Genomic DNA, 18,972 nt, shown 5'->3' with positions numbered 1-18,972 from the left:
CCAGGCAGCCGGGCATCTTCCCCTTCCCATTGGGCAGGCTTTCTCTCCCCACACCCCTCCCTTCCCAAATGTTGGGGGTCTCCAGAACTGTCCCTCCCCACCCAGAAACACCGTGGGCCGGACTCACGATCCATCCGCCTCCGTCGGTGTGCATGTCGCACAACACCCGCAGGGGCCGGCAATCCTGGGGGTAGATGGTGTACCAACCGCTCAGGACCACCCCCTGGGCCAGGAGCACCTTGCAGCTTCGGACACCTGGGCAAGGGGGGAGACTAGGGGAGATTGGGGGCAGGAGACTGGAGTGAGCCCTCCTGTGGGGCAGATGGAGCCTGTCCTCCCACTCGCCTCATTTTAATGAACTGTTTTTTTCATCTGGGCTAAGTTGACTTCCAGGGGAGAGTAAGGAGCATAGAATATCAGAGTTGGAAGGGGCCTTGGAGGTCTTCTAGTCCACCCACCCCCCTGGCCAAGGCAGGAGACCTTATATTATTCCAGTCAAATGGAATTATCATCCTCCGACTCTCTTGCCCCAATCTTGGGCTCACTTTGGGGATTCCCCCAGAGCTGAGAAAAGCCACATAACATTACACACACACACACACAAACACAGAGGCCACAAAAGAGGTGCATTTACTGAATCTATTTATTGAGATAAACATCAGGGATGTTTTTAGGGAAGACAAAATTGCACAGAGCGGCTGTTGAGGTGGAGTTTCCGTCCCTCTGGAGGGGGTCTTCTGGGCTCCCAGCCCCCATCTGTCTTTGCCACACACTGACAAAGGGATGCAGACCTGGAGCGAGGGGGGTCTCACCCTGGAAACGGTCCCTCTCCGTCAGCCTTGGCTAGGTGGATTTTGTAGCGGCACCTGCGGACACAAACTCAGTTATCGCCTGCTTCTACTTCCCAGACTCCCCGAGGCACAAAGAGGGCAGTGGGAGGAACAGCAAAGACACCCCACCCCCACATGGGCATGTGGGGGCTTGCTCCTAACTTAGAGCTGGATTTTGTTTATACCAAGGGATCTTGGGGGGGGGGGGAAACACTCCCTTCTCTGCGGACCAAGTGATGTATGTGAATCCAGTCCTACCCCCCACCCGTGAATTTGGGCAGCCTTTACAAAGAGAGGCCTGAAAAACAGGGTGGGGGGTTGGGGAATGGTCTGGCTGCCTCTGGATCCAGTCAAGAGCCAGGAGGAGCTTCCCTGCACGGATGTGGCATATTTGTGGGTGCTCCAAGTGGAAATGCCAAAGAGGGCTCAGGCCTGCCTTTTGCTGCTCCTGCAAATGACCCCCCGCTCCCCTGCCTCCCCCTAGAGGTGCCCCTTCCCCTTCCAGCCCCTCCTGAGAGCCTCCGGCCCCTCGGTTATCCTCCCACGCGGGATCTGGCTCTCCTTGTCGGATGGTTGCCAAATTCCATTCCCTCGTTCTGTTTTCTTTTTTTCTCGCTGCGAAAGTTTTAGATAGGCGTGTCTTTCGATGCATCTTTCGATGCGTGCATGCGTGTGCCTTTTTGTGCATGGAGACGACAAGGGCCGGGCACAGGAGCAAGTGAATTGAAGGAGCATCTGAGCAAGGAAGGACATAAGAGACCCCGGCCAAAAATGCTGGTCTCTCCTTGCCAGGTGGGCAAGTGATTTTGTAAGGGATCCGTACAAGCTTTCCCCGCGTGGCGTGAAGGAGCCCTTCTTTCTCGCTTCCTCCCTCCCTCTCTCCCCCGCTCTCTCTCTGACCGAGGATCACCTTGGCATCTTACCTTTCGCCTCCAAGAGGAATATCTGGCCTCTGTCTATCTGCCTTTCCATAGCAAAGTCTACGAAGGACTGCTTCAGGGAAGGGGGCACTGAGTTGTCCCTGGCTGCAGAAAGGGAGAAGAGGCAACCATGAGGTGAACGGGCTTCTTGGGGTTCCCCACACACAGACACAGAGAAATTTCTGTGGGGAGAATGCCCTTCACATAGAGGGCGACACCCATGGGCCCCAAACGCCTTTTCCATCCCAAAGGAAGCCCTGAAGATGGAATCCACCCTGATCTTAGTGGTGACACCTGATTGATGTGGGCCCCATTATGGCCCCGGGGAGGTCCTGAACACATGAGGGGGCTGGGGCTGGTTGGGGCTGGAAAGAGGAGTCGCCCCACAGGGTTGGGTGTTGACTTCTTGCGTCAGCTGGAACCAGAAACACGAAACCAGAAACCATGAGGTTTTTGTGGCACTCCAGGCGATGCAGCTGATGTGGCTGACCCCATGGCCACCCACATCTCCCCATCGGAAGGAGGGGACCGCCCCTCCCCAGAGGGTCACACGTCGCTTGCATTGATCCCAAACCCTTCAACTGCCCTTGCTGCATCTTAGGTGGGCCCATCTGGCTGACCGAAAGGGAGAAGTGGACCAGGTGTGAGCCTTCCCTCCCGTCCTTCTCCTTCCCTCCCATCCAGAATGGCCACTGGCCAAGAGAGGGATGGGCAAGTCTTGGGCCCTTCTGCTTCCCCCCTTAGCACTAGGGGGAGGCTCTGGATACCCACCGTAGAACGACACAAACTTGCAGAATTTGCCATCGTTTTCCTTCAGGTCTCTGATACTGCTCATGATGTAGGTCTTGCAATCCGTTCTTCCTCTTCTCTAGGATTTTGTCCCCCCATTCTGGGAACAAGAGCAGAAGGAGCACCCCCCCAAGTTAGCGGTGGGGCCAGGCGGTTGCAGAAAGCTTAAACCAGACTCACCCTCTCCTGCTAAGTACAATTCTTAAAAGCCAAACTGATATTTCTTTCTAGTATCAACCTCCCTTTAACACAGGAGCCACACGTGGAAAGTGTGCATCGACGGGAAATCAGGATTAATTTGGGCTGGTTCGATGCTTGGAGGACAGCTTGGAAGGTTAACTTCTCTCCCTGGGTAGAGGAAGCCCAGAGGTTTCCAGTGGGAGGGAGTTCCTCAGGCTCAGCTTCTTTGTCAGAGAAGTGGGAGGGGGCCCTTAGATCCCCTCCTGGGACGGAAGGTGAGAATGTGGCTTAAGTGCTTCGATCAACCGGCTCCCCCTCTGATGGTGGGAGCTGAGAAACCCAGGATGATGGTCTTTCCAGATCCTCCCTGCCTCCCTGATTTGCTGAGGCCCCAGGGGAGCTGGGGTGGTGGGAGACCCAGAGAAACTGACCCGGCTAGATGCCCTCTGGTTAGAGAGGAGCCCCTCCGACTTATACCAACCGCTTTTATGCAAGTATACCCCGTCCTCTTTCGTGAAGGTCATGTCCACCTCCATGGAGCCGTATTCCCTGCAGAATTAAGTGGGGGAAGAAGGAGTCATTAGGCGGCTGCGGAATCAGCTCCTTGGCACGGCTCCTCTCTTGGCCAGAAAAGGCTTCGGGGGTGGGGGGGGGAGACGCCAAGAGAGATGCTGGCATAAAGAGACTCTCACTCATCCCCCACCATCCTTCAACTGAAGAGAGGGGGGGCTCTGGTTCTTGTAACACGCCTGTTCTGCTAATCCTCAGAGGGAAAATGTTGCTTTTCATGCCCACTGAGATCTCCTGGGGCCACGGCAGACATTCCATCACAAGCTGGCAAGGGTCAGCCCCTGGCAAAGCCTGTGAGGACATCCCCTCCCCCATCCCTGAAATCCAGCCTCCCTACCACTCTCCAAGGCACAAGTGCCCACCCTCCTTCCCACCCACCCAGCCAGAGGGCAAGGGCTGCGGGCCCAAGCCTGGCCCAGCACAGTGGGCACTCACGTCGGGCAGTTGGTCGAGATGGTGAAGCTCCCCTCTTTCTGGCTGGTTATGTTGCAGGTCATCATCTCCTTAACCAAAAATTCCACCATCCACTCACAGTTGGACCCTATGCCGTGGATGTACCACAGCCCTAGAATCTGGGGGAGAGCGCTTGGTTAGCCAATTCAGATTCCGCGGCAGGCGTGCCAGGGAAGTTGGGCCGGGGCACCCATCTGGACAACCTGCCTCCTGCCCAGCTCATTGGGGGCTCTTTTGCAGGGAGAGGCAGCCTGGCTCGGTTACCTGCCCGGGAGCGCATTCAATGTACTCATCAGAGGAGGAGGCAGTGGGGAGGCAGAAGAAGGCGAGAGCCAAGACGGACAGACAAAGGTATCTCATCCTGCCCAGGTGCTTGGTCCGTGCTCAGCCAAGGAGCCCCTTGGAGAAGCCGGTTCCCGAGGTCAGCGGCTTTTATAGCGCTTGGACGTCACTTCCCCTCCCAACGGCCGGCATCCTCTCTGAACTGTCGTGGCACCCGGGATGGGGCATCGCTGCCAGCACAAAGGGCCATTATCTCAGCCGGCACAAAGGGCCATTGCTCTGCCTGGCCGAGGAGCCTGCAGGCTTTTGGGTGGCCTCCAGCCAGGAGAGCCTCAGGGTGGAGTTGGCCAAAGGCAGCTGAAGCGGCCAAAGTGAAGGAAACACCCCAAATGACCTCCAGCTCGGGCAGAGCGCAGAGGACAGCAACGCCCGCAAGTGTGAGCGGGCAGCATATCGACACAATAAGTCAGGAGTTTGAGGGCTGGAACTCGGTCCCGATTCAGACATTCCTTCTGGGAAAATGCCGAGGTTTAAAGGATGCGTGTTGTAAAAACAAGAGCGTGTATTCGAAATGTTATATGTGTGGGGAGACTTGCGTGATTTATAAGACCGCCGGATCAGAAGAAGACGACAATATCCAGAGGTTCCCCCTCTTCGGTTTCTGATTGTTTTCACTTTACCTGGGTGGATTAAAGGAGCAGCAACTGTCCTCAGTGTTGGGAGGCTTGGAGGCGGATTTCATTCTGGCCATCCCAGCCCTTGCGAGGGCCTTCCCTGCTGTGCGGCTGTTGCCACCGGGCCCTTCCCCACCCAGGAGCCCCACAGAAAACACGGCTCAAGAAGAAGGGAAGCTGTAATCTATTTATTCCAGGGAAGGGGAAGGAAGGGGGGACAAAGCAAATGAGGAGGGGGGGTATAAGAGGTGGGAGACCAGCAGGTATGGCTTCCGGGCCGAAGGAGGGCCTGTGGCTGGTGTGGGAGAGGCTGGGTCTCTTCAGGCGCTGAAAAGCAAAGCAGCAGAAAGAGGGGAGGGTGAGGACAAAATGGGGAAGGGAGTCTGTTCCCCAAAACCCCTCCTCTTCCCCCGACATTTCAGAGCCACCCACACAACCTTTACCAAACCAGCCCCCCACCCCTCTTTAGCACCAGGGATGAAGACACAGCAGCTGGAAATGTTACAGCACCCACAAAAAGCCCCCCCCCCCGTTGCTCACCAATGGCCGCTTAGAGGCACCTCTTCTCCTGCACACAAACAGCTGGAGGGCAGCCCCCCTCCCCCCCCCGTGCCACCATAATGAAGGCAATCCTCCCCCTCCCCTCCCGCTGCCCCATCCCAACCCCTTTGCAAGGCAATGGCACTCACCCAATTTGCTTGAAACATTTATCTGCAATGCAGAGGAAGACACAGTCAGTCTCCAAGGCTGGGCAGGAGGGCAGCAGCTCCTTCTCAGCCAGGGGGGAGAGTGTTGGGGGGCTTGGGGGGGTCCCTGCAAGGGCTTCCCCTCCCCCCCTCCCCCTCCCCGTGGGGCTCACGATTCCGTTAGCTACCTGTCCTGCCACTCCCCCTCCCCAGCCGCCCTCTTCCGCCCTGTGGGGAAGGGTCATAGGTGTCCTACGAAAGGGTCTCTGAATCAAAGGCAGGAAGAAGGACCCTCCACTCACCGGAGAAGGGGGGAAGCAGCAGCTCGCTCATGAGCCCCATCTTCTGGCAATAGGCCTTGAATTTGTCCAGGTTCCCATCTCCCTTGGGGTCTCTCCCTGCAAGGGGAAAGGGAACAGGGGGGGAGGAGGTTTGCAGCTATCCACAGGTGCACTGGGCACGGGAGGCTCTGGGGAGCCATCCCCAAACTCCCTGCCGGAGGAGGAGCCGCCCACAGGAACCCACCCCCCAATTTGGAAGTGATGATGGAGAGTCCAAGGCTGCTCAACTGCAGAAGGGACAGGCAAGCCATGGGAGAAAGAAGGGGAGGCCTGCTTGACCCAGGCCGCCCCCCCCCAACACACACCCATCATCCACAGCCGCTTTGGTTTACGGCCTGGCTCCTAGGAGCCCCCCGAGGTTCAAGGAGCAGGAGGCCCCTGCACCCAGAGCACCCACTGTAAAGCTGGAGGCTCCTGCTGGGGGGCATCCCCTTCATCTCCCGCACAGCGTAGACAATGGCGAAGTTGGCATCGCTGGCCAGCACCCGCAGGTCCTTCTTGCCCTTCTCTGCAGAGGGAGAAGCAGTGGGGGGGGGAGAAGTCAGTAACCCCCCCCCCTTGGAGGCTCCCTATGGACCCTTCTAACCCCCCCTCCACCACACCCTCTGGAGAACCACATGGGGCCCTCTGCGCATGATCACCCTCATCTCCCCCCCCCTCAAAATCTCTGCTGATGAAAGGGAGCCCTCTTGCGGGGGTCCCACTAAGGGTTCCCCCTCCCTACCGTCACTTGAGGTGAAATGTCCTGGTTTGTCCGCCTTCATGTAGCTTCCCTTCATCCCTTCGCAGTTTTCCCCCCTTGAAAGCAGCAAAGAGAAGCAGTGTTGGGGGGGGGAGAGTTCGGGCAGGCAAAAGAGGCGCCATTGATGGGCTTCCTTTGGGTGACTGTCATTGCCCCCCCCTCCCCGGTGTGTGTGTGTGTGTGTGTGTGGATTCCAGTGGCTCCCAGAGATTTTAGCCCTGGGACGCTGCCCTAAATCCTGAAGGGAGCAGGAGGGGGTTTCCTGCACTTGGCTTACATGAGGGATGGGCGCCCCCCACCTGTCAGGGGAAAAGGGAGGCATTGTTGGGGGGAGGGGTCCAGGAGGGGCCCTGATCACAAAGGATATTTACAAAAGGTAATAAGTCTCTATTTCCAGGTTGCCATTCGGTAAGGGATGGATCCGGGCCGCCGGTGTCGTCATGATGTCCTTCAAGCTCTGAAGCATCGGGTCGGTGGAGGCGAGTGCCAAGACGTGCCACTTCCCTGCAAACTGCAAAGCCCCCACCCCACCCCGTGGTTAGACCGGCAGGCCTGCCCCTCCCGCCCTGCCCTTGCCCTCCAGAGGCAGCGGGGGCCCTTTGCATTTTGCCCCCCAAAAAAACCCACCCCGCCCGGAAAGGCTGCTGCTTCTGCCCGAGAGAGAAAGGGCAGAGACGGACCACAGTGAAACTGTAAAACCCCAGGAAGCCCTGACGTTTGTGGTTGCTGAGATAGACTGCGCTTGAATACGGAGGGGCCCTTTGTCTGAGGGCCGCAGAATGTTTGTGCGGGAGCTCCTCGGCCAGATGTGTCCCCAAGGGCTGCAGTTAAGAGCCAAGGTGGCGCAGTGGTTAGGGTGCAGTACTGCAGGCCACTTCAGCTGACTGTTATCTGCAGTTCAGCAGTTCTAATCTCACCGGCTCAAGGTTGACTCGGCCTTCCATCCTTCCGAGGTGGGTGAAATGAGGACCCAGACTGTGGGGGCGATATGCTGACTCTGTAAACCACTTAGAGAGAGCTGAAAGCCCTATGAAGCGGTATATAAGTCTAACTGCTAGTGCTATTGCTATAGTTTGGGAGATGGGCTGGCAAGCTCTCGACCACCTCTGGAGCCCTGGAAGTGGCTCAGACACCCCCAAACTCCCCTTCCCCGCAACCAGTACCCTGTTAAGGTCAAAATTTGGATCCACTTCCACGTCGGCCTGGACACCAAAGATGCAGAACGCGGCGAGGGTTAGCAGGGCGGCCTCCATGCTGGTGGGTCTGCCTTGGTGCTCCTCAGGTACCGGAAAGGTGGCAGCCTCTCTGGGGCACCCAGATTTATACCTCTCCCTGGCAGTTGGCAGGAAGCGGGGCTTATGCAAGGATTTGGGCAACTGGTGTCCAGTAACATGGCATTAAGGGATAAGAGGCGGTGCCGTTGACTCACCCCAAGGAGGAGGAGGAGGAGGAGGAAGCACAGCCTGCAACCCAACCTCCCTTTTATCTAAATCCCCTCTAAATCCCCAGGACTGGAGAGGGGCTTCCTTCAATGCCAGGCCTCAAGAAAGAACAATGGTGCGACTATCGCTCTCTCGCTCTCTCTCTCACACAAACACACACACCCTGGAAAAACCCCACTCTGGCCCCAAAAATCCCCACCTCCCGCTTGGGAAGTTTCAAGCAACAGTGCTGCCGAATTCTTTGTTAGGCTACAGAAGGCAGCAGGGAGGCCGTGTCTGTGTGTGTTGTGTGTGTTGTGTTGTGTGTGTGTGTGTGCACGCACAAAAAGGCTGGGCTTTGAGAGTGGGCAGGGGAGAGCTTTGTCCGGCTGCCAGAAAGGCTGTCTGGGATCTCATCCTTTGAGAGGAGTAACAGCGAGAGAGAAAGGAGCAGCGCCAGGAAAGTTTTGCATTTTTAGGAAATTTGTTTTAAATGGTCCAAGAAGAGATTTGGCGGAATCTCAGACATTAAAACCTCCCTCAGGCCTGAAAGCCCCCCACCCCACAATCCCACTTCCCACCAAAAGGCGGCGGCAGAAGCAGCGACTCTGGGCTGTGTTACATATTCTTTTATTATTGCTGTTATTAATATTCTCCAGGGCAGGAGAAAGGCTGCTATCAGGCGAGAGGCAGGAGGGGAAAGGAGGCCACGGGGAGAATTCCAGCACTGTGGGGAGAAAGGGGTCTTCGGCCCCCCTCCCTCCCTTGGGGGCAGGAGCCAGAAGCCGGGCGAGGAACTGCAGAGAAAAAGGAGGAAGTTCTTTCAAGAGTCTTTGGAGATGCTTTCAGTTTTAAACAAAAAGACAGTATCTATTTAAATAAATCAAATGTATTAAATCTTCAAAAGAAACATTAAGATGGCAACTAATGTCAAGGGGGAAAGAAGAAGAGAAACAACACAAAAATAGTTAAAAAGTGGCACAAACGTTTGCATTCTTGGATACTTTCTGGGCGAGCGAAAGCTGGAACAAATGCCACTCGCCTACACGGTTTCTCCCATGCAGAGATCTGCCCAGAAGGAAGACAGGAAAAGGGGTCAGAGGAGGAGGCCCCTCCAGCAGGCACCCACCACTGGATGCCAGCCCGGCCCCCGCCCTCCCTGCAAAGCCTGCCCGCCGTGAGCCCTCACCAGTCCGGGGCAGGACGAGGACGTCTTCCTGGGCAAGTCCCTGGCTCAAGGCCGTCTGGGTGAACTTCGCCAGCAGCTCCGGGCGCAGCTGTTTCTGCCTCCCTGGCACCAGAAAGCAGAGCGGGTGAGGGACCCTGGCACTCCCCTGCAGCTGCCTCCCCTAGCAGAGCCCGCCTGGCTGGCTGCACCTACCGTAGAGGGTGACCATGGTGAAGGTGTCGGCCCCCTTGGTGATGGTGTCCCCCAGCAGTGCGTACTCGTTGTAGTTGGTCTCCAGCACCCGGATGTTGTGGGCACTTCCTGACCCTGGGAGAGGAGCAGAGATGGGGAGAGGACCCTGGACAAAGCCCCCGGGGGTGCAAGGGTTGAGGACCCCTCCCCTTATAGGCAGGCAGAGGGTCTTCCTCCCCTGCAACCAGAGGTGGGTTCCTACCGGTTCGCACCGGTTCAGTAGAACCGGTTCGTCAAATCTACCGAACCGGTTAGAAGGGGTTCCACCAGTGGACCCAGAAAGCAGGCCACACCTACAGAAGAGGTTCCAAAGATTTTTTGAAACCCCCCACTGCCTGCAACTCTCCTGCCAGCCACATCACCTTCTTTGCAACGGGCAAGGAATTGTCTCCTGGGGGGGAATCAGCTCCCTTCTCCTATCCCTGCAGCTTCCAGGCTAGCCTTCCCACGAGTCCCATCATGCTGGCTGGGGCTGATGGGAATGGGTGCTCAATGCGTCTGGCGCTGCCTTGGATGAGTTGGGGGAGCGGTGTTGGCTTTGGTTGCCTTCCTCCGGCGGGGGAGGCCAGGGATGAGGAAGAGGAGCAAAGCAAGAGGCTGGGCTGGGGGGGCATCTGGGTGGCATGGTGGGCAAGAAGGCTGGTCCTATGGGCTCCCTTCTTGCCGTTCTGCTCCTCCAGCCTTCTTCCCCCCCCCCCAGGAAAGCAGTTTCCTCCCACTGGCAAAGCCGAATGTTCGATCAGCCCCCTTGGACAGAGCTGAGCGGGAAGAGGGCAGGGGGCCTTCAGGGGGTGGGGGAGGGGCTCCCACATACAAGGACTGGTGTAGGTGAAGCGTCCAGGCTCTTCCGTCCGGAGGAAAACGGTCCTCTTGGTCTCACACTGGTCAAGCCTGCAGGGAGGGAGGGAGAGGTCAGGGAAGGAGGCGGGCACAGCAGAGTTGGCTCTGGGGGGAGGGAGAAGTGCCAACCGAGGCAGCCGACAGCTCTGGCACAGGGGCCGTGGCCCTCCCCCTCCAGAGGAGCCCCCTTACTTGGGGTAGGTGGAGGCGATGTCCAGGTTCCCGTCTTCCGTGGGGGAGACGACTGTGGTGCACATCTTGATGACCTGCCTTTTCTCCTTGAACCAGCGGGAGTTGGAGGCCAGGCCGATGCTGTACCAGGTGCCCGTGAACTGGGGGGAGGGAGAGAGAGAAGGATCAGCTCCCCCCCAGGCTCCCCTCTGCCCCCTTCCTTGGCTCAGGCCACCCAGCCCAGGGGGCATTTGGCAGAAGAGCAGAAGAGGGGCCACTCCAGGCCCCCAAAGATCCCAGGGACTGAACGCAGCCGGGTCCCTTCCCAGTTTGAAAAAGTCAGCAGAAAAGGGGGAGCTTTTAAACTGGGGGGGGGAGGTTGCTTCCATCTGTGGCAGCCTCTGATTCCCTCCCCACCCTACTTTGAAAGTCCTGGACAAGCTTTCTGCAGCTCAGCCCTTCGCCAGGAGTGTGAACGAGTGACGGGGCCTCTTCCTCCATATTCTTCAGACACCCCCAAAACACAACAGAGAGAGAGAGAGAGAGAGAGAGGGAGGGAGGGAGAGGGAGGGAGGGAGGGAGAGAGGGGGGAGAGAACCAAGGGACTCTGAGCCTTTCCAGCCACCGGCTCAGGTGAGGAGCCCACTGAGAGGCTTGTGCCTGTGCCAGGCGCCAGGGCGCAAGGGTGGCACTCGAGTTACCTGCTCTTGCTGGAAGTCAGCCTGGACAGGCAGCTCGGCCTGCACCTGCAGCAGGCATAGAAGGGCCAAAGCAGCAGACGGCTGTGCCCACATGCTGGAGCTGGGGGTTCCTGGGCTCTACCTGGCGTGAGGTTTCTGCAAAGGCTGCGCAGGCAGGAATGGTCAGCCAGAACCCAGGAAGAGCGGCTATATATCGGCCAGCCCAGCAATGGGTCAAGGGGCGACCTATGCTGGAGGCCGGCCCCTCCTTCCCCCTGCTTCCCCCCTGACCCCTGCTGGCAGCATTACGCAAGCCCAAAGCAGGAAAACAGAACACGCAACGGGGGGGGCTGCTCTGCTCTGGGGGGGCCCAGCTGTGCGAGCATCAGCCCACAGGCCCACCAAGGAGACCCCCCCCCCCGCTGGAAGGTGGAGGGCTTCCCCCTCCCTTCATCCAGGCTGTGTGCAGAGGGACGTCCCCTCCCTCTCTCCCCCCCCCCCGCTGTACAAAGGGCAGGGCTGCCTCCTTCAACGGGGCACAGAGGAGGAGGGGGGGAAGGAGCCCAGGAAGGGCTGCCCCTCAGCCTGATGCCCAGCCCACCCTGCTGCTTCCCCCGTGGGGAGGGGGGCTTTAGCTGGTGGGCACCGCCTGGGGTCTTGATTGCGCTTGGCAAGAAGAGCAGGGAGAGGAATGCTGGGTCAGTTCTGTAGCTCCCAGGCCAAGACAGTCTAAAACCCTTGTGGGGGGGCAGTGGGGGGGCATGGTCTGGGGACCCTGAAGGAGAGGCCGGATGGCTGTCAGCCCCCCCTCGGCTTCCTAAGGGAGTCCAGAAGAGGCCAAGGAACATTCTGGCAGCTGCCAGGCTGGATGAGGGGCAGGACGGGGCAGCTGAGCTCAGTGGGGCTGGGCCTCAGCAGGGGCCGTGCTTGGGAAAGGAGGCAGGGAAGAGCCCCCTATTGGGGAGCTGACCGAGGCCGAACAAGCCTGGCCAAAGGAAGGGCAGCCGTTGGCTTTGGCCAGGCTCCTCCCCGGCCCCATCCCTTCCAGAAGGGGGTCAGAGAAGGAGCTGCCACCCCCTTTGGAGCCAGAGGGGGGAGCGTGCCAGAGCCAGGCGAGGGGGGCATGGCCGGGGGGGGGGTTGAGCTGGGTAAACAGCAAGTCCAGAGGATTCCTGGCACTGGGACGGCAAAACAAGCCCAGAGAACAGGCCTGGCGGGGGGGGGGCAAGGGGGGGCAGCCAGGGCTTTCCAGAACTGCTTTCTCAGCATAATCCAAAGAGTCCCAGAACAGTCCAGGCCTGGAGGCAGGGCTGCTGAGTGGGCGCAGGGCCTCTGTGGCACTGGGGGGGGGGGGTTGCTGGGACTGTGAGAAAACAAGGCCCAGGTGCACCCAGCCTGGCGCTCCCTGTGTGTGTGGGGGGAACCTTCGGGGGGCATCAGGCAGGAGAGCCGCTGATTCTCCGTTGCAAAAGAGCCCAGAGTTTGTTCCACCACTTGCAGCCCAGCCCCCTCCACTCCCCCCACACCCAGCCCCCCCCCCAGCCCCTCTTAACTCTGCGACCAGAAGGCCTCTTATGCTTGGGGGGGGGGTTGAGGTAGCCACAGGGACTGCAGGGGGGGGGAGCTCATTGCAGGCCCCATTCTACCTCTCAGCAAGCAACTCCAACCTGATTTTTAGCTATAACATCCCTCTTTTTGTGTGTGCAAATATCAATAACATCAAAGTGGGTTTTCTTGTTTTATTTTCACGGGAACAAATACAAGGGAAAACGTGGGCGATTTCTGTTCTTGTGTGGCTGTCTTGACACGGGGGAGGGGGGGAGCCTCGGATTGCTCCCGATTCCTGCTATCCTGTGTATCTCGTCTCTGGAAGGCAGAAAAAGAACATACAGGGGGGTGGGTGGGGGGTGTCGGAGGATCGGCCCCTGAAAGGCCTCTGTTTAGCCTCTGCAGACCCCACATCGGTGCCCCGGAAAGGCTCTGTGCGCGTTGCCCATCAGCGGAGGAAGCAAAGCCCGCCTGCCTCTTGTGGGCGCCAGGGGTGCGCGAGGCCGCCGGTTCAGGCCCCGGGGGTGGCGAGTTTGACCGAGGAGGCACTGAAGCCGGCAACTCACCATCAAGGATGTGGAATTGGTCAGCCGAGCTACAAAACCCTGCGGAAGAGAAAGTGGGGTTCGACATCCGCTCATCAATGCAACCCCGGCTTTCCCCGGGCCCTGCGCTGGTTGGATGGAGGGGCTTTCGAAGTCCTCTGAGCCCCTTTGCTTGGCCCAACATGGATGTTTAGGAATAAGGGGGAGGGGTCTACTGCCACCCAGCAGCTGCCTGACTGACAGGGAGCGCAAACTTCCACCCCCCCTCCTCAGTGCAAAGATGCTCACCGTAGACGGGGTAATAGAAGATGAGGTCATCGCTGATGCCCAGGGCAGCCATGGCAGCTTCGAACTTCTTCAGGGTGTCAGTTGGAAGCTGTGCCGTCCGTCCTTCCGGGGGTTCCATGAAAGAGAGACGCATCAGGGGAGCCCCAGTTGCCCTTCCCCTCCCTCAAGGACCTCAAGAGCTTTGCTCCCTACAAAAGAGGGCGGCCCCGGCAGGCACCTCCTTCAGAGGCTGCCCCAGAGAGGCCCCGGAAACCGTCAGCCCCTCCCCAAGGGTTTGGGATTCTCTGGGCCTCCCCGCATCCCCACCAAAGCCCACCAAAGCTTTCATCCACACCATAAAGTTTGGCTGAGATCTTGCGGTTCTTCTGGAAGTAGAGGATGGCGTAGCTGCTGTAGTCCGTCTCCCGCACCACCACGTCCACTGGGGCACCGCGGCCTGGAGGGGGGACCACAGAGAGATCAAGGCACGGCTTGTCCTGCAAGGGCCAAAGGGCATCAGGAGAGAGGAAGCCCTCTCCTCCCCCACCTCCTCTCACCTTTCAAGAGGAAGCGCCCCGGGGTCTGGCCGGGGAAATAGCTCTGCTTGATGTTCCAGCAAATCCCCTCCCTGCAGAGACGAAGGCAGGACAGACTGACAGACAGACAAAAGGACCACTTCCGCCCAAAAGAACCTCCATTGGGTCAGCTGCAGACCAGGCTCCTGCACGTCGGAACTGGCTCCCCTCCCTGAGTGTGAGCTAGCGAGGGCCCCCCTGGAGGCATAGTCAGGCTGAGCCCCCCCCCCGGATGCCCCCCCCTGAGCACAGGGACCCCGAAACACTCACAGAGGCCGGAAGGTGCTAAAGAGCAGGGAGCCCCTGTCGGTCACCGAGACCACCACGTTGGTGGCTTCCACCCGGTAGCCATTTTCGCGCAGGTAGAGGCAATCAGAGGCCACCCCCACCAGGAACCACTTCCCTGCAAACTAGAAAAGGAGGGAGATGGCACTCTTGTCTCTTCCCCCCCCCCCTTGGCCCCCCAGTGGATTCAAGGCTGTGTGGCTGGGCTTCCTTGCAGTCTCTCTGCACAGCCCCTTAAAATGCAGCAAAAATTAAGCCCAAGAGCCACTTCAGTGAATGCTATTTGTAAAAAGGGCACCGGCTGTTTTAAAACAAATACTTCACTCCTTTATTTGGCAAAAGAAGACATTGTGTTGACTCCCCTGAGCTGAAGAGGGACAGAAGAAAGCTTGAAAGGGAGTGAAGGAAGCCGGGCGGGAGCCGTGCTTTGATTGAGGACTCTGTGTTCTGACAAAAGCCAGAGAGGAAGAGAAGGTGCCCATTATGTCAGCCCTGCCGCCTATCTGGGGAGCCGCCTCCTCTGCACTGTGGCCGCCTTTGTCCGGAGGTTGGCAGGGAGCGTGGAGCTGAGCAAACAGAGCAGATAAGGAGGCGCCTAACAAGTGGGGCACTACGAGGGGATCAGGATGAGGGGCTTGCAGACTAGGGGGACCTGCTCAATCCCTGGAAAGGGTGGGGGTAGGAGGAGATGCCCTTCCAAAATGCAGCGGAGCCACAGAGGTGAAAAGAGGGGCTTGTGGGCAGCAAGGAGAGAGGAGGGCTGCCTCCCAGCCACCCTTCAGCCCAGCGCAGGACGGATTCTGGCGGCTCTTGGATGTCTCAGAGAGGCCGGAGGGGAAGCTGAGCTTTTCACCCCCCAAATGAGCCCCCCCCCTCTGTTCCCCCTGCTCACCCGGACAGGATCAAACTGTTCTTGAGCGCTGATCGCATCGATGGGGCTCTTCTTGGGGGGTTTGGGCCTCCGTGCCCAGGAGGGTGAAGCCAGAAAAAGCCCGGCCAGGAGAAAGACAGCAATGGGAGCCATGGTGGGACGGCAATGACCAGCAGTGCTCGGGGTGCCCTTGGGCGCAGGAGGGTGGGTGGGCAGGCTCCCAGTTAGGCATTAATCAGGCTTCCCAGAAAAGGCCACTGGGGAGGTTCCAGCTGCTGCTGCTGCTGTCCTACCACCCCCAGAGCCAACGACAGTGCTCCGTTCACAAAGGGGTAGCCTGGAGCCCCAAAAGGGCCCTGGGGTTGCAAGGCGGCCTCTTAGAGAAGCTCCCTCCAGGCGAGCTGGACAAACCTAAAGGACAACAATTCTCCCTCTTTGACCATAGAAAAATAAGGTACTTGCAAGAGACCCCGGAGGTCTTCTAGTCCAACCCTCTGCTCAGCTGGACAAACCTAAAGCACAGCAATTCTCCCTCTTTGACCATAGAAAAATAAGGTACTTGCAAGAGACCCCGGAGGTCTTCTAGTCCAACCCTCTGCTCAAGACAGGAACCCTTGTAGGATTCTGGATCAATGACTGCCCAACAACTTCTGAAAGAGGCCATTGCACCGATGTCTTGTCCTCACTGCCAGGAGATTTCTCTTTAACAAGCTTCTTATCCTGACCCCAGGAGCTTTGGAGGAAAGGTTGAGTCCCTCTTCTCTGTGACCGTTAGAGCTCGGAAGGCTGCTATCACGTCACCTTTCATCCTTCTCTTTGTTAGGTGGTAGAAAAATAGATTGAAGGACGGAAGAAGAAGAAAAAGGGGGGACAGATAGACTCAAAAGAGGCAAGCTGAGCAGAAGGGTGATACCACCCAGCCGTCCCATCACATTGGTTTTTTTTTCCCACGGTTCCGACCTTGTCCACAGGAGGGCACTGTTTTCTGTCCCTTAATGCTAGCACTGAAAGTTTATTTCCTTTTGTGCCTGCGATTCCGAGCTTGTCCACAGGAGGGCATTGTTTTCTGTCCCTTTGAGTTAGTCATTGAAGTTATCATAAGGCTTTTGAAGCAGGTTTTTCTCTTCTGTGCCTTTTCTGCAGCCCCTGAGCCTCCCCTTTCCCTATTAATATTAAAAACAGGGCTTCTAATACTATAGAAGTAATAAGCATAAAACTCATATAAAAGGTTTTTCTTTTTTCCCACGGTTCCGACATTGTCCACAGGAGGGCACTGTTTTCTGCCCCTTAGAGTTAGCATTGAAGTCACCATAAGGCTTTTGAAGCAGGTTTTTCTCTTCTGTGCCTTTTCTGCAGCCCCTGAGCCTCCCCTTTCCCAATTAATATTAATAACACAGCATCAAATAATAAAGGCACAGAATAATAACCATAAAACTCATTAAAAAGATTTATTTCCTTTTGTGCCTGCGATTCCGACGTTGTCCACAGGAGGGCATTGTTTTCTGTCCCTTAGAGTTGAAGTCATTGAAGTCATCATAAGGCTTTTTAAACAGGTTACGGCTTTTGAAGCAGGTTTTTCTCTTCTGTGCCTTTTCTACAGCCCCTGAGCCCCCTCTTTCCCTATTAATATTAAAAACAGGGCTTCTAATACTATACACAATAATAAGCATAAAACTCATTTTAAGGTTTTTCTTTTTTCCCACGGTACCAACATCGTCCACAGGAGGGCACTGTTTTCTGTCCCTTAATGCTAGCACTGAAGGTTTATTTCCTTTTGTGCCTGCGATTCCGAGCTTGTCCACAGGAGGGCATTGTTTTCTGTCCCTTTGAGTTGAAGGCATTGAAGTCATCATAAGGCTTTTTAAACAGGTTACGGCTTTTGAAGCAGGTTTCCCTCTTCTGTGCCTTTTCTGCAGCCTCTGAGCCCCCCCCTTTCCCTATTAATATTAATAACAGGGCTTCTAATAATAAAGGCAGAGAATAATAAGCATAAAACTCATAAAAATGTTTATTTTCTTTTGTTCCTGCGGTTCCGACATTTTCCAGTTTACTGTCCCTTAGCGTTAGCATTGAAGTCATCATAAGGCTTTTTAAACAGGTTACAGCTTTTGAAGCAGTTTTACCTCTTCTGTGCCTTTTCTTCAGCCCCTGAGCCCCCCCCTTTCCCTATTAATATTAATAACACGGCTTCTAATAATAAAGACACAGAATACCACAGTTCCGATATTGTCCACAGGAGGGCACTGTTTTCTGTCCCTTAATGCTAGCAGTGAAGGTTTATTTCCTTTTGTGCCTGCGATTCCGACCCGGTCCACAGGAGGGCATTGTTTTCTGCCCCTTAGAGTTGAAGTCGTTGAAGTTATCATAAGGGTTTTTAAACGGGTTAAGGAATTTGAAGCAGGTTTTTCTCTTCTGTGCCTTTTCTTCAGCCCCTGAGCCTTCCCTTTCCCTATTAATATTAATAACACGGCTTCTAATACTATACACAATAATAAGCATAAAACTCATTTTAAAGGTTTTTCTTTTTTCCCACGGTTCCAACATTGTCCACAGGAGGGCACTGTTTTCTGCCCCTTAGAGTTAACATTGAAGTCATCATAAGGCTTTTTAAACAGGTTACAGCTTTTGAAGCAGGTTTACCTCTTCTGTGCCTTTTCTTCAGCCCCTGAGCCTCCCCTTTCCCAATTAATATTAATAACACGGCTTCTAATAATAAAGACACAGAATAATAACCATAAAACTCATTAAAAAGGTTTATTTCCTTTTGTGTGTGCGATTCTGACCTTGTCCACAGGAGGGCATTGTTTTCTGTCCCTTAGAGTTGAAGTCATTGAAGTCATCATAAGGCTTTTTAAACAGGTTACGGCTTTTGAAGCAGGTTTTTCTCTTCTGTGCCTTTTCTACAGCCCCTGAGCCTCCCGTTTCCCTATTAATATTAAAAACAGGGCTTCTAATACTATACACAATAATAAGCATAAAACTCATTTTAAGGTTTTTCTTTTTTCCCACGGTACCAACATCGTCCACAGGAGGGCACTGTTTTCTGTCCCTTAATGCTAGCACTGAAGGTTTATTTCCTTTTGTGCCTGCGATTCCGAGCTTGTCCACAGGAGGGCATTGTTTTCTGTCCCTTTGAGTTGAAGGCATTGAAGTTATCATAAGGCTTTTTAAACGGGTTACGGCTTTTGAAGCAGGTTTTTCTCTTCTGTGCCTTTTCTGCAGCCCCTGAGCCTCCCCTTTCCCTATTAATATTAATAACACGGCTTCTAATAATAAAGACACAGAATAATAACCATAAAACTCATTAAAAAGGTTTATTTTCTTTTGTTCCTGCGGTTCCGACATTGTCCAGTTTACTGTCCCTTAGCGTTAGCATTGAAGTCATCATAAGGCTTTTTAAAAAGGTTACAGATTTTGAAGCAGTTTTACCTCTTCTGTGCCTTTTCTTCAGCCCCTGAGCCTCCCCTTTCCCTATTAATATTAATAACACGGCCTCTAATAATGAAGACACAGAATACCACAGTTCCGATATTGTCCACAGGAGGGCATTGTTTTCTGTCCCTTAATGCTAGCAGTGAAGGTTTATTTCCTTTTGTGCCTGCGATTCCGAGCTTGTCCACAGGAGGGCATTGTTTTCTGTCCCTTTGAGTTAGTCATTGAAGTTATCATAAGGCTTTTGAAGCAGGTTTTTCTCTTCTGTGCCTTTTCTTCAGCCCCTGAGCCTCCCCTTTCCCTATTAATATTAAAAACAGGGCTTCTAATACTATAGAAGTAATAAGCATAAAACTCATATAAAAGGTTTTTCTTTTTTCCCACGGTTCCGACATTGTCCACAGGAGGGCACTGTTTTCTGCCCCTTAGAGTTAGCATTGAAGTCACCAT

General features: G+C 55.7%; 4 protein-coding genes across 5 annotated transcripts; all 4 read right to left on the bottom strand.

Moving 5' to 3' along the window:
- Positions 1 to 625: 625 nt before the first annotated feature.
- On the bottom strand, positions 626 to 3,883 carry LOC148048603 (uncharacterized). The gene is made up of 5 exons (XM_087703666.1): positions 3,725 to 3,883; positions 3,201 to 3,268; positions 2,522 to 2,639; positions 1,754 to 1,855; positions 626 to 866 (listed from the first exon to the last, which is right to left on the bottom strand). The coding sequence occupies exons 1-5, from the start codon at positions 3,811 to 3,813 to the stop codon at positions 809 to 811; spliced, it is 435 nt and encodes a 144-aa protein (XP_087559792.1). The 5' UTR covers positions 3,814 to 3,883; the 3' UTR covers positions 626 to 808.
- Positions 3,884 to 4,871: 988 nt separating this feature from the next.
- Positions 4,872 to 8,189, bottom strand: LOC106541980 (lipocalin). 2 transcript variants are annotated; one of them, XM_087703665.1, is made up of 7 exons: positions 7,631 to 8,189; positions 6,839 to 6,978; positions 6,450 to 6,523; positions 6,123 to 6,233; positions 5,687 to 5,782; positions 5,388 to 5,409; positions 4,872 to 5,025 (listed from the first exon to the last, which is right to left on the bottom strand). In XM_087703665.1, exons 1-7 carry the CDS (start codon positions 7,718 to 7,720, stop codon positions 5,019 to 5,021), a joined length of 540 nt encoding a protein of 179 aa, XP_087559791.1. In that variant the 5' UTR covers positions 7,721 to 8,189; the 3' UTR covers positions 4,872 to 5,018. The 2 variants fall into 2 exon arrangements, with proteins under 2 accessions (XP_087559791.1, XP_087559789.1); XM_087703663.1 differs by lacking the exons at positions 6,839 to 6,978; positions 7,631 to 8,189 and having other exon boundaries at positions 6,450 to 6,829.
- A 313-nt stretch (positions 8,190 to 8,502) lies between these two features.
- On the bottom strand, positions 8,503 to 11,204 carry LOC106541989 (lipocalin). Its single transcript, XM_014057583.2, has 7 exons — positions 11,021 to 11,204; positions 10,341 to 10,480; positions 10,123 to 10,199; positions 9,270 to 9,383; positions 9,078 to 9,179; positions 8,875 to 8,956; positions 8,503 to 8,685 (listed from the first exon to the last, which is right to left on the bottom strand). The coding sequence occupies exons 1-6, from the start codon at positions 11,111 to 11,113 to the stop codon at positions 8,931 to 8,933; spliced, it is 552 nt and encodes a 183-aa protein (XP_013913058.2). The 5' UTR covers positions 11,114 to 11,204; the 3' UTR covers positions 8,503 to 8,685; positions 8,875 to 8,930.
- Positions 11,205 to 12,718: 1,514 nt separating this feature from the next.
- C8G (complement C8 gamma chain) lies at positions 12,719 to 15,277 on the bottom strand. The gene is made up of 6 exons (XM_087707625.1): positions 15,112 to 15,277; positions 14,205 to 14,344; positions 13,917 to 13,987; positions 13,715 to 13,816; positions 13,381 to 13,482; positions 12,719 to 13,152 (listed from the first exon to the last, which is right to left on the bottom strand). Exons 1-6 carry the CDS (start codon positions 15,241 to 15,243, stop codon positions 12,719 to 12,721), a joined length of 981 nt encoding a protein of 326 aa, XP_087563751.1. The 5' UTR covers positions 15,244 to 15,277.
- Between the last annotated feature and the right edge of the window lie 3,695 nt (positions 15,278 to 18,972).

This window comes from Thamnophis sirtalis, unplaced genomic scaffold (assembly GCF_051295495.1).
Source record: "Thamnophis sirtalis isolate CommonGarterSnake01/CBP01778 unplaced genomic scaffold, rThaSir2_p1.2 scaffold_2, whole genome shotgun sequence".
Classification (NCBI taxonomy): Eukaryota; Metazoa; Chordata; class Lepidosauria; order Squamata; family Natricidae; genus Thamnophis; species Thamnophis sirtalis.
Note: the sequence above shows the minus strand (reverse complement) of the source record. Positions and strands in the feature narration are given on the sequence as shown.